This window comes from Colletotrichum aenigma, assembly GCF_013390185.1.
Source record: "Colletotrichum aenigma strain Cg56 chromosome Unknown KSG_Cg56_contig03, whole genome shotgun sequence".
Classification (NCBI taxonomy): Eukaryota; Fungi; Ascomycota; class Sordariomycetes; order Glomerellales; family Glomerellaceae; genus Colletotrichum; species Colletotrichum aenigma.
In genome coordinates, this window is record NW_023500909.1 from 6,044,773 (window position 1) to 6,058,756 (window position 13,984).

At 49.9% G+C, this 13,984-nt stretch overlaps 2 protein-coding genes across 2 annotated transcripts; one reads left to right on the top strand and one right to left on the bottom strand.

The window, feature by feature from the left end:
• Positions 1 to 5,139: 5,139 nt before the first annotated feature.
• On the top strand, positions 5,140 to 8,681 carry TEF3 (Elongation factor 3; the record flags this gene model as incomplete). Its single annotated transcript, XM_037320850.1, has 3 exons — positions 5,140 to 5,291; positions 5,609 to 8,565; positions 8,623 to 8,681. The coding sequence occupies 3 exons, from the start codon at positions 5,140 to 5,142 to the stop codon at positions 8,679 to 8,681; spliced, it is 3,168 nt and encodes a 1,055-aa protein (XP_037181174.1).
• A 619-nt stretch (positions 8,682 to 9,300) lies between these two features.
• Fads1 (Fatty acid desaturase 1) lies at positions 9,301 to 13,369 on the bottom strand (the record flags this gene model as incomplete). Its single annotated transcript, XM_037320851.1, has 8 exons — positions 9,301 to 9,851; positions 9,906 to 10,172; positions 10,225 to 10,455; positions 10,512 to 10,772; positions 10,829 to 12,353; positions 12,409 to 12,483; positions 12,535 to 12,552; positions 12,725 to 13,369. The coding sequence occupies 8 exons, from the start codon at positions 13,367 to 13,369 to the stop codon at positions 9,301 to 9,303; spliced, it is 3,573 nt and encodes a 1,190-aa protein (XP_037181175.1).
• Positions 13,370 to 13,984: the final 615 nt, after the last annotated feature.

The window sequence follows — 13,984 nt, forward strand, 5'->3', positions numbered from 1 at the left end:
TATAAATAAGATTCTTCTTCTTATAAAAAGCTAAATATTTAGATCTTTAGTTCAAATATAACATTTTATACTTTAAATATAAAAATAGAGATTATAAACTATTAGAACTAACTATTATAATACTATTTTAAACTAATAAGAATATTATTTAGAATAAAAAGAACAATAGTAATATTTTAGAAATACCATTTGTAAATGTTTTATTCTATTTTAAAAAGAGTTTGTTAACTAAATCTAGAAATATAAGTTTATTATAAAAAGCCTTATTAGTAATATAAACCTCTATATTTTCGCTTAAAACTATTTTAAATATAAATAGTTTAATATAAGCTTTATATTAACTACTATTTAGTTATTAATAATCCTTTATAATATTCAAAATTTAAAATTTTAGAGATCTTTTAATAAATTCAATATTAATTATAATTAATTATATTTTAAACTTAAAATTTAAAAATAATGTACTCTAAAGTGACTTTAAATAAAGAGAAAGTTTATAGTTTTTATATAATATATAATAATAATAAGATTATATTACTAACTTTAAGCTTAATAAATAAGCTATTTAAACTATAACTCCTATATATAATATAGCTACTAAAAATATCTTTAAGACTACTATTAATACTACTAAAGCTATTAAGACTAACCTCTTTAAGAAGTTATATAAATAGCGCTATAAAAAGTATAAAGCTACTATAAAAGCTACTAGAAAAGCTATTACTAAATAGACTACTATTAAAGCTATTACTACTATTAATAATAATAGCAGTAATAAGGATAATAATAATATTATTATTATAGAAAGCCTTAAAACTCTAATTAAGATTAAAAAAGCTACTTTAAAAAAAAGATAGCTGCTACTATTTATAATAAAAATAATAAAAACAGTGACGCTAACTACACCTCTTATAAAACAAAGAAGCTTATTATTATTAAAAAGCGCCTTTACTAAAAGTTAATTAATAAAATAAAAACTTATACTATATTTATGCTTACTTATTACTCTAATATAGTTCTTCTCTAAAAGGTCTACTTTACTATTAAAACTATTAATAATATTAATAATATTAATAATACTTTATCTAATACTCTTATCTACTATATCTAGAATACCCTTAAGCGCGTTCTTAAAAAGTTTAATAATATTAAAAGTATTATTATTAAGGATTAAGATAAAAGTATTACTATTAATCTTCAGAAGTTATAGAATAACTACCTCTTTAGCTATATTATATTTTAGTTATTTAGTTTATTAGAAAATATAATAAAACTAATAATACTATTATAAATTACTTTATTAAAGCTTAACTATTTTAACTTTATATCTATTACTCCACTTACTTGTATTAATACTATCATTACTATTAATATTTATACTTATAAAAACTTTTATAAAAGCTTATAAATATATTATTATTATTATAACTAGCTTTAAAATAGCTATTTTACTTTATTTTATAGATATTAAGAAAATTATAAATAGTATTACTACCATTATTAATAATACTACCATTATAGCTAAAAATATTAATATAGCTATTATTAATAAATTTTCTTTTTAAATTATTAAGCTTAAAACTAATATTATAATTAAATAAGCTATAATTAATAAGATTTATACTATTATAGATAAAATTAAACAGACTGAAGTTATTACTTTATATCCTAAGATTACTACTTTTTATACCTCTATAGTAAAGATATAGAAAACTATAATAAAACGCCTTATTACTATATATATTAATATACCCTCTATGAAATATAGTTATATTTTATTTATATTTACCTAATTAATAAGTTAGTAAGAAGAATAATAAGATAATTATAAAGAAATATAGTAAAGATAAAATAAAGAATAGAGAGGAGAATATATCTATATATAGTTTAGAAGAACAGTTAAAATAACTATCTTTAAAAGAGAAATATATATTATAAGCTTTTTTTTATTTAAGTTAGCTAAATATATAAATAACTATATACCTATAAGGACTTTTAATATATTAGACGTAAAAGTTTAAACCTTATAAGTATAAGAAAATATCTTTTTTAGACTATAGAATATAAAACCTAAGGATTAATTATATTTATATTCTTATTATTATTATTCACTTTATTTATGTATAGTTTTAGCTACTACTACTATAGCCTCTAGCTAATAATAAAACTGTAATAAATATACTTATAAATTAGCTAAAATATTAGTTATTCTATAAGTATACAGTCTATTATGTTAGTTTAATTTATATAATTATCTTTAGATTAAAAGAGAAGATTTATATTGTATTAATAATATCTATAATATTTTATTTTAATATATTTATTTTAATAAATAATAGTTTTATAATAATAACTATTAAGTTTAAGGATAATAAATTTAAATTAAACTATAGATATTTCTTTTTAATTTATACTTTTTAAGTAGTTTTTAAAATTACTAAACCTAAGAAGAGAAAGTTTAACTTTATAGTATTAAAGCTATTATTTTTAGAGTATTTATAGATAGACTTGACACCTCTCTAGAGCTTATTCTAATACAGAGGTATATGTGTATACTGTATGCAAATGGAATATTGATATAGAGTAGTTAGGAAGGAATTGGAAACTACAAAAGAAACATTGGATAATGCTGCAGCGGAAAGAAGGCAGGCAATTAGAATGGAAGGGGGAAAAAAAGTTGGGACGATGGGAAACAAGCCGATGTCGCCTTCTTTTCTCACATGGGCGTAAGTACGGAACCTTCGAAGAGACAGGAAACTCTCAGACGCAGGACATGTAACAGGCTGCCAAAAAAGAATTCTGGACAGGAGGTATTCAGGGACGTTGCCGCCCCATGGGAAAGTCAATCTCCTGGAGGATCTACCTAGCGCCGCCCCCAAAGAGCGGGAGTGGGTGTGAAGAATCAATGAGTTCGGATATTGCAAATGCCTGGCTTCTTTTACTGCACACACAGAGACCAGAGGCCGAGGTGGCGAAGCCGAGGCGCAAGGGGCCCAGTGAGATCTGTCCCGTCCGACTGCGCTGCGCTACCTATACAGTACTCCTGACTTGCTTCGTTTGTGGACGTTCGCTCGCATGGCGAGGATAGGGACAAATCATGTCGTTGAACGCGTCGGCGACGACTCAGACGGCCTGGAAACTGCAGGGGAGTGTGCGGTTGCACATGGACGATGGCCGTCTCACCCCCCTTTTTTCTTCGTCAGTGTCGCCGCCGCGGTCGTGCTTCCCCCGTAATCCGCTAGACGCACGGAATATAGGGCTTATCGTGAGCCAGCCGGCATTTATGTCAGGATTGTCAGCCTGCTGATGCTCTGCGCTTGTATGGGGTGGTGAGATGGCTTGGACGGGGATACGTATGGGGATGCGACGGGATGTTGACGACATGTCGGGTCGACCGCCACTCGTGGAGCTGTCTTGAGCGATAGCCACCGCAATTTTTGGATTTGAGATGGCAAGGGGCAAGGCAGCAGATACACGTGTATGATTGAGGCAGGTATACAATTGAGATGGCAAAACACCGACACCGCCCGAGGGTCTTTTAGGAGAAGACGGTTCAAGCAGTGACGGGATGTTATGGGAATATCTCGGAGGTCTGCTCCGTTGGGCCAGCGTCGGAACTTCATTCGCACCTGGGTCAGGGGCCAGGTAAGACGGTGTTTCTGCGCCGACGGGAGCAGAAAGAATAGCATGGCAATCTTGGAACCAACCATTGTCACTATGAGATGGTGGATGGTCGCTGTGTGTGTGAGACTAACAATAAAGAGTACGGGGATCCCTGGTGAATGACAGCTCAACAAGAAAAGAAAAAAAAGTCAGGAACACCGACACTGGGACAAAACACCAGCAAGCATTCCACTATTGAAGTGTCAAATCGCAAAACTACGAATGGCAAAGTAACCGACCGTCCGTGGGCCCTGAATGACCAACCGGCAACTGGCACCAAATTTCCAATGCCACCCAAGGCAAAATGAAAAATTGTCGACCTGAGATTGAAAATTGCAGTGGTGCAGCCAACGCATGAAAGGGCATTTCTCTCACCGCCTTCCACCCTCCGTCCCGTTTCGGACTAGCGCGGGGTCTGATAGCCCCGCCGATAAGCATTACTCGCCAGGGGGGATGTCTCTCTGACTGGAGGGGTACAGCCCAGCACACGCCGCAGCGCTGCACTCACACTGTTCGGGACATGTCAGTGGTGGGCGAGCACCAAGCAAGATACCTACTGGCCAGGACAGGAGGACACCTCAGGACAGGACAGGACAGGACAGCGTGGACAGTGCAGCGACACCCAGTCAGGCCGCTGCACCGCTCCTGGTTTCCGCAGTTTCTGATTTTTCTGAGGTGTGGGGCTACCCTTGCCGCTAGCGTCGCCGTCGCCGGGCCAGGACTCTGAGAAAGGGTGCACCAGCAGGCGGAAGGACCAAGGCAGTGGCCTCAGGTCGCACGGGAAAAATAAAACAAAAAACTTTTTTGGTGGGAAGGCGGCGAGTGAATGTGGCAGGCACTGAGGCAGCCAGACCAGACCAGCCCAAGCCAACTAAGGCGACGCTGGATCTGCCACACCTGCGAGGGGACACCCATGGGCCCGCCTGAGTGGCCTCGAGTGGCCCTCGTTCAGTGGGAATGGAGGGGGGAGGAGGGGGCAAGAGCGATAACACAAGCCAGAAAAGCGATTGCAGATAAAAAAAACTCGTCCCCCCGCCATCTTCTCCCCCCCTCCCGAACATTTTTCCCTCCTCTTCCTCTCTCGAACCTCTCTCTACCTCCGTTCCCTTTTCTTCCTCTCCTGGATTGTTCGTCTTCCTCCAGACGTATCTCCACTCAGTCCTTTTGACTTTCTTTTCCACAAAACATCGTCACTGTCTGCGACGGTTGTCAAGAGCTTTGCTGCCCTGATCAACCCCCGCCTTCGCAAGAAGAAACAACAGCGACCGAAGCGCCACCTAGAGCAGAAGTTCTCGACGATCCTCCAGTCGTCGTCTCTTCTCGCGGGCCTTCCCAATACCCAGAACTCGCCTTTCGGTTTTACGATAGAGCATAGACTTCGCATCTAGACGCTTTAGACGTTCGGATCTGCGATTCTTTCACGCCAAATTTCGACATCACCCCGATCGAGATTAATACCCCCCAACAACCGCCATAATGTCTTCCGAGAACGCCCAGTCCGTCAAGGTTCTTGACGAGCTCTTCCAGAAGCTCACCGTCTCCAAGGAGGCTGCCGACGTCAAGGAGTCTGCCAGCGCCCTGGCTTCCTTCATGAACGGCCGCATCGAGGACCAGGAAGTTCCCACCAAGTGAGTTTTTCTGCCCATTGATTCCCGCTTCCGTCCCCTACACTCCACGGCGATGAGGCGACGGCACGAGAAGAGTCGGAAAAGAGTATGGCAGATGCGACCCAAGCCACCGTGTCCGCGGCCTTGGGACCCTTCTCCAACTTTTTCAGATTTTTTTTTCCTGCGTGCTTATTTTTCGCCTCGTCTCGGGCGGCCTTTGCACCGACCCGCCAGCATCTGCAAGTTGGCTGTCCCCCTGGCCACTCAGCGGCGAGCTATTTTCGGTGCACACACAAAATTTTTCTGGAGCATCAGAACTGACATGGATTACCCCGCAGGAGCATCGAGGCCATCCGCAAGCTGTTCAACAACAAGAAGGATGCCGCTGCCCGTGAGAAGGCTGCCCTGGCCATCGCCGCCATTGCCCAGCACTCCGAGGTCTCCGCCCACGTCGAGCCCTTCCTTGTCGCCCTCCTTCCCAACGTCCTCGCCGCCGTTGGTGACAAGATCACCGGTGTCAAGAATGCCGCCCAGGCTGCTGCCCTGGCCATCGCCGAGGCCATCAACCCCAACGCCGTCAAGGGTGTCTTCGACCCCGTCTGCAACTCTCTCCTGACCGCCCAGAAGTGGCAGGAGAAGATGGCTGCCCTCGACGTCCTCGAGACCGTCGTCCGCACCGCCCCCGCCCAGGTCGCTTTCCGCGTCCCCGACCTTATCCCCGTCGTCTCCGAGTCCATGTGGGACACCAAGAAGGAGGTCAAGGAGCGTGCCTATAAGACCATGGAGCTCATCTGCCAGCTCATCGTCAACAAGGATATCGAGCGCTTCATCCCCGAGCTTATCAAGTGTATCGCCAAGCCCGAGAACGTCCCCGAGACCGTTCACTTGCTCGGTGCCACCACCTTCGTCACTGAGGTCCAGGAGCCCACTCTTGCCCTCATGGTTCCCCTCCTTGACCGTGGTCTCGCTGAGCGTGAGACTGCCATCAAGCGTAAGTCTGCCGTCATTGTCGACAACATGTGCAAGCTCGTCGACGACCCCAACATCGTTGCTCCTTTCTTGCCCAAGATGATGCCCGGTCTTGAGAAGAACCACGACAACTTGGCCGACCCCGAGGCCCGTGAGAAGACTCGTCAGGCCCTCGACACCCTCATCCGTGTCGGTAACGTCGTTGACGGCAAGATCCCCGAGGTCAAGCGCGACTCTGACGTCAAGGTCGTCCTCCCCAAGCTCAGGGAGGTCATCCCCGCCAAGCACAAGGCCAAGGCTGAGAAGCTCGAGATCGTCCTTGAGTACGCTGCCGCCATTGCCGGCCAGCTCATCGACGAGAAGGAGCAGGAGTCCCAGGTCTGGGCCGAGGCCCTCAAGCCTTACATCGCCGTCATTGTTGGCGACGAGGATGCCCAGAAGGTCACTGACGACCTCCGCAAGAAGGCTTCCCCCGGCGCTGCCGAGGAGGCCGAGGGTGATGCCGACGACGAGGAGGGTGAGGACCTTTGCAACTGCACCTTCTCCCTCGCCTACGGTGCCAAGATTTTGCTTAACCAGACCCACCTCCGTCTCAAGCGTGGCCAGCGCTACGGTCTTTGCGGTCCCAACGGTTCCGGCAAGTCTACTCTCATGCGTGCCATCAACAACGAGCAGGTCGAGGGCTTCCCCAAGCAGTCTGAGGTCAAGACCGTCTTCGTTGAGCACGACCTTGACTCTGCCGACACTGAGATGACCACCATCGACTGGACCATGATGAAGCTCAAGGCTGCCGGCGTCGAGACCGCCCAGGCCGAGGTCGAGGCCAAGCTGAACGAGTTCGGCTTCACCGACACCATGGTTAAGGGTGAGATCTCTGCCCTCTCTGGTGGTTGGAAGATGAAGCTCGCTCTGTGCCGTGCCGTCTTCGAGGCCCCTGATATCCTGCTTCTCGACGAGCCTACCAACCACTTGGACGTGAAGAACGTCAAGTGGCTCGAGGAGTACCTCTGCACCTCCCCCTGCACTTCCATCATCGTCTCCCACGACTCCGGCTTCCTCGACAACGTCTGCCAGCACATCATCCACTACGAGCGCTTCAAGCTCAAGCGCTACCGTGGTAACCTGTCCGAGTTCGTCAAGAAGAACCCCCAGGCCAAGTCCTACTACGAGCTCGGTGCCTCCGAGATGGAGTTCCGCTTCCCCGAGCCCGGTTTCCTCGAGGGTGTCAAGACCAAGGCCAAGGCCATTCTCCGTGCCAGCAAGATGTCCTTCCAGTACCCCGGTACCAGCAAGCCCCAGATCTCCGACATCACCTTCCAGTGCTCTCTCGGTTCCCGTATTGCCGTCATTGGCCCCAACGGTGCTGGCAAGTCCACCCTCATCAACGTCCTCACTGGTGAGCTTATCCCTACCGAGGGTGAGATCTACCAGCACGAGAACATCCGTATCGCCTACATCAAGCAGCACGCTTTCGCTCACATCGATAACCACCTCGACTCCACTCCCTCTGAGTACATCCAGTGGCGTTTCCAGACTGGTGAGGATCGTGAGACCATGGATCGTGCCAACAAGGTCATCACCGAGGCCGATGAGGAGGCCATGAACAAGATCTTCAAGATCGAGGGTACCCAGCGTCGCATTATCGGCATCAACTCTCGCAGAAAGTTCAAGAACTCCTACGAGTACGAGTGCTCTTTCGCCATTGGTGACAACGTCGGCCAGAAGAACGAGCGCTGGACTCCCATGATGTCCGCTGACAACGCCTGGCTGCCCCGTTCCGAGCTTCTGGCTTCTCACCAGAAGATGGTTGCCGATGTCGATATGAAGGAGGCCCTCGCCTCCGGTCAGTTCCGTCCCCTGGTCCGTAAGGAGATTGAGTCTCACTGCGCCAACTTCGGTCTCGATGCTGAGCTGGTTTCCCACTCTCGCATGCGTGGTCTGTCTGGTGGCCAGCGTGTCAAGGTCGTCCTTGCCGCTTGCTCTTGGCAGCGTCCCCACTTGATCGTTCTTGACGAGCCTACCAACTACTTGGACCGTGACTCTCTCGGTGCCCTGTCCAAGGCCCTCAAGGCCTTCGAGGGTGGTGTCATCATCATCACTCACTCTGCCGAGTTCACCAAGGACTTGACTGAGGAGGTCTGGGCTGTCATGGACGGCAAGATGACTCCTTCCGGCCACAACTGGGTCCAGGGCCAGGGTGGCGGTCCCCGTCTCAAGGCTGACGACGGTGATGAGGAGGAGAAGTTCGACGCTATGGGTAACAAGATTGTCAACACCAAGAAGAAGGTGAAGTTGACCTCTTCCGAGGCCCGTAAGAAGAAGAAGGGTATGTTCATCCCAGCCATTACTTGACTCATGACTTCAGAAGCTAACTATATGGCAGAGCGTATGGCCCGCCGCAAGCGTGGTGAGGAGGTCTTCTCCGACGAGGACGACATCTAAACCAACTCGTCACGGTCGCTTTCCTTTCCATTTGTCACGAGCCTTCCAAAAGTCTTTTCGGTAACGCGGGTTGCATGGTTACGGGCCTGTTTATGATTTCTTTGACGAGCACCCATGAGATTCCCCTTTGACATGAATCGCCGGATGAAGGAATGACCATCTCGCTCCAGGATTGGAGGATCCTGCAGGCGAGGAGAGAGGTTCCTGGCGACAGGGAATGTGGGGTAGAATAAGAGGTAGAAAGAGTAAATAGACGGCAATACATGCCATAGACATTTCATAATGGTTCTTCGAAGTGATGTGCTGGTGACGCTGTCTCTGGTGTATGGATTCTCTGTTGATGCCTCAGGTTTGGTGTACCGCAAGCGCGAGGACAGTCCCCGTCCTCCCTTTACCATGCGGCCCTCGACAGTGATTGTTCCTCGGCGTGTTTCTCATTGTCATTCCTCTGCCTGCGGTGGCTATTTATGTGCTTGCATTCGAGTTCCCCTGGTTGCATTTGGCCGAGTCAACGTCGCTTCACATTGTCTTAGGTTAGGCTTGTATGCTCACATACATTGCCATCTGCGTCTTCGTTTCTGAAAAGCAAACATTGTGCAACGCCCAAAGAACAATGGTTTCAGCGTCTTTTCCGAGTCCGTCGGCGGCCCTTTTTCCCAGCGACGGTCCATCCGTCAGGTTGTACGTCCTCCATGACAACGTCCCTATCCGGCGGTCGTGGGTTCTCATTCACCAAAGGAAGCACGATCACCTCACCTCTGTCCTTCGCACCCGCACGCCCCCCGGCGCCGAGACCCCCTTCCTTACCTCCTCGCGCCCGCGTCTTTGTAGGCGCCTGCGTCGGTCTCACGTCGCTCTTCGGACCGGGAGAAGCCGCGTCGCCCTGCAGTACTTTCGCCCAGTTCATCTCGACCCTAGCGGCTTTGATGACTTTGGGGAATTGGCCGGGAGCTGGAGCACGGGGGACGCGTTGGACGTCGGTTTTCCAGCGGGGCTGGCTGGTTCCCGGGTTGGATTGTCGGTGGTCGTGGTATGCGATGATACGGTGGCGGCAGGAGGTTTGTAGCCATGTTCGCAACTCGGTGTCCTCGGGGGACAAGGTCAGGGCTGTTCCGGCGCGGCTAAGGAGGGATGCGGTGAGGGGCGATGGGGAGGTGTATTTGATGAACGCTGTGGTATGTCAGTGACGGGATTCAAGGCGTGAGTGGGTTAGGGGATGTGTACAAGTCATGTTGTAGATGGACGTCCCGTCAGAGATATACGTCTCGCGGAAACCTAGATCTGTCTCTTTGCCGTCGAACTCCCGCAATGTGTCCTGCGTCATGGGGAACTCTTCGGGGTTTGGTGCGATCTTAGCGACGATGAAGTTGCGCGTGTCGTATAGCTTGGTCAGCACCCAGTGCGGACTCTGTGCCTCGAGGTGGGAAGTGCAATCTGTGCCCCAGTATGGCTCCAGGTCGCTGAGTGCCTGGGTCTGCTCGGGCTTGATGTCTGCACATTGTAGTTAGCATTCGATCAACGCAAAGGTTATGATAGAACTCACTCCCCCGCCCGAAAACACAGTCCCGAATCCGGATCTGCGAGGACGAGAGCGGTTGCGTTGAAGACTGCTCCGGCACGACGCGTCCGATCCGCAACTCCTCCAGCGCGGCGTGTACACCCAGCCCGGAGACAGATCCGCCCTGCCCGTGGGCCTGCCTCCATGCCTCAGTGGCGTCTTGGCCAGCGAGATGGGAGATGAGGGACGCGCCGCCGGGGTGCATGTCGCAGTATCCTATCCAAGATTCAATTGAGCCAAGCTTCGTAGTCCACATACTTTGATAACATTACCTGTGAAATCGTATACGCTGCCGTTAATGACAGCATACATCCCCGTCTCGCGGAACGCGAACCACTTCACCTCGTTAGCCGTGAACACGCGGTCTCGCCGCCGCGGGCGGGACATCTCGTCGCGCAGCCAGCCGATCTTGTACGGAAGGAGGTTGGCGCGGATCAGGTCTGGGTGGAAGCCGGCGTCGATTGCCGCGACGGGGTTTCGGTTGCGGTAGAGGATGTGTTGGAGGGTGTGGAGGGCTGGGGAGAGTTGCATGTCTGCGTTGTACGTAAGTCGAGGGGCCATGAGAAAGGGCAAGCGAGGGGAGACTTACTTGTGATGTCGAAGACTTCGGCTCCGAGGGCAATCCAGTTCGGTCTGCCCTCGTTGCCGTCGTTGATGCAGACGTCTTCTTCTTGGCGCCAGAGCATTGCCTGGCCGAGTGGTTGTTGGCTGAGGACTTGGGAGAGGATGTCCGCTTCGAGGTTTGGAGAGAGCATGCGTCCTCGTGGACCGGGAGCAGTGAAGTTGTTCCTGGCATCTGAGTCCCAGCCGTTGGGAAAGATCTCGATGACATCGTAGACCTGCACCTCTGTTTCGTTTTCTTCCTGCCATAAGACGACCTTTTGCCCTGCTCCCAACGATTGGAGGTCTCCAATCTCACCAGGGGAGTAGTGCTTGATGACAGTGCCGGTGACCTCCTCCCCGGCAATCCCAGACCTTGCAATGGCCCAGCTAGGCAAGTCTGCATCTTCATCATCAAACCTGTCGTCCTCATATCCCACGGGGAAGCACACCTCCCCGCTGTACTCTGGCATCCGGAACCCGAAATCCAACCAAACATCATCCAAGGGGAACTGGTCCATCTTCACTCTCACATCCCTCATCGCAGCTTCGAACTCCATCACAAGTTCCCCAGACACAACGCCGCCCCATTTCCATCTCAAAAACGCAACCCTCGCATTATCAAAGCACATCTCCCGATCATGACTCCTCCCCCCAGCCCTTCCAACCACCTTCCACCTCTCCCTCTCCTTCTTCCCCTTCCCGCGCCGGATGACCTCCTCCAGTAACTCCCGTGGCGCCGCAAACCGCGATCCATGGATAAGAACCTCCGGATACGCCGGCACGCTCTCGTCCTCCCATGTTTCCGCGCCCCGCCTCACCGGCACCGCAGCCATTGCCAGAAACCCAACAGCCCTCCAGAAGCCCCGTCCGCTCCTCTCCCCCTCGATCCGCGTCCCGCAGACTTGCTCCTCGACACCAAACGGCCCAATCATCTTCTTCGCGGCAGCGACAACACCAGCTTCGCACTTGACGCTCCTACGAACACCTTTGATCCCCGGCACCCAGCTACGCATCTGAAACTCCGCAAACGGCGTCTCGCTCCACTTCGCATACTCGTCCGCATACCACGGCCTCAACATCTTCAACCTCCCCCTCCGCTCCCTAATCCGTCCCCCAAACCCGCCAGCATCATCAAGCACACCCGCCCGGTGCACCGTATACCCCCTCGCCTTCGAGTACTCCGCCCTCGCAACACTCACACCCCCCGTCTGAACCCTGACCCCCTCCGCCCCAAACCTGCGCACCCTCACCCCCCAGAAGTCCTCGCGGGTCATTGCCCACAGCACCCGCCCCGGCACGCCCGCCCGCTCCTCGATGAACGGGTCGGAGGGCGCCCAGCCGCCGTAGTACTGGAACTGCCCCGCGGCGGCGGTTTCCGGGCGCGGGGCGCGGAGGGCGTGGTAGGCTTTGCGGCGGGAGCGCGGGTTGGGCCAGGTGTTGCGGAGGACGGTGCCGAGGAAGGCGGTTTCGAAGGAGTAGCCTGCTTCGGCCCAGCGTTCGTTGTTGAAGAACTGGGGGAGGGGGGTGGTTAGCTTGCGGGAGGATGGGAAGGGGGAGGCGACTCACGAGTTCGAAGGAGGGGCAGTTGTGAGCTGGGTTTGCGGCTTTGATGGAGGTAAGGATGTGTCTTGATATAGCGTGCTACAGATGGGTTAACAGGTCAGGTTCAGATATGGAGGTTGAGATGCAAACCATGAGTTCGTGCAACATCTAGAATCAAAGATCACATTAGATTACGAACGGTACTAATTGGGGATGGATTACCTACAACAACAGCAACCTCAACACCGGCAACCCTCCTCTCCCCCTCACTCCCTTCACACATCCTCTCAGCCAGCTTCAACTCCACCGTGCACCAATGATACCCCCTTTCCTCACTCACAATCGTGTCCGTCTTGCCCAAAAGCCCCGGCGCCTCGTCCCCATGATGAAACCCCCAAAACACACTCCCCGCAATCTCATCCAGCACCTTCAGCGCCTGCGCGCGCGCTTCATGTGTAACCGGACCAGGAACCGCGCGGTAGATCGTCGCGTTGGCGTACCTCCGCCCATCAACCGTCACCGAGACCCCATGCACCGCCTCACGCCCCGCCGCGCTCAGCATCGCGAGCAGCCAGTGGTGCGAGAGCGCCTGTTCCAGCATCCTGTCCGCGAGCTCTATCCCGGGGGCGATGCGGCTCCACGCGGCGTCGTCGTCGATGTGCAGCGGCGCGTTGGCGATGTGGCAGGCGGAGCTGGCCCACCTGCTGCGGTGGAAGACGCTGTGCCATTTTGCTTCGTTGACGTGTATGAAGCCGTTGTTGGGGGGAGTGGATGGGGAGTAAGGGTCGAGGGCCTGGAGGATGAGGGACTCGGAGGTGCGTAGGCCGCTGAGGTTGAAGAGCTGGCCGTGTTCGGCGTGGAAAAGGGTGTCGAGGGCGGGCGGGGGAGGGCAGGGGAGGGGGATGGGGGTTGGGAGGAGGGAGGTTGCGGCTGGGGATAAGGGGGGATGGGTTGGGATTGTGAATGGGAGTTCTGTGTCGTCCATTGCGGGTGGATGAAGAGGATGGAAGAGGTGCTTGAGACTGATGGTGATGCTTGAGATATCCGGTTCATGGCGACGACATGGTTTTCAGAGAATGATGAAGGTTGGGCGGGAACTGCGATGCCATGCTGCAGTCAATTTTGTCGATGACTCCAACATTGATGATCAAGACAAAAAAGAAACTGGCAGAAACTTTTCATTCAAGTCTGACATTATCATATTCATCACCAGAAACTTTGCCTCGGTTAATACCTGGAAAGGGATGTTGTGCCCATTGTTTCTCGGCCTCGCCCTCGTTTCCTTTGTCATCCGTCTCCCTGCCATATTCCCCAGCATTGATATTTCAAGGTCCCAAAGAAACCCCTGAATACCTCTTGTTCTGTCTGTGCTTTTTCGCCGGTTTCGTTCGATTGAAAGCTATTTTTCGAAGTCCATTGAAACAGGTCACAAAGGGCGATTGTGTCAATGTCATAGCTGCTCTGGACTTCTTCAACCTCGTCTGGGAGTTGAAAGGGGGCGTGATGCCCGGCCATCAACCTTTGGTTCGATCTCTTTCTCTTCCAAACCTTGATTCTGCAGTTTCTTTTCCTTCAGTGTATTGCGACGTGTTTTCGACCG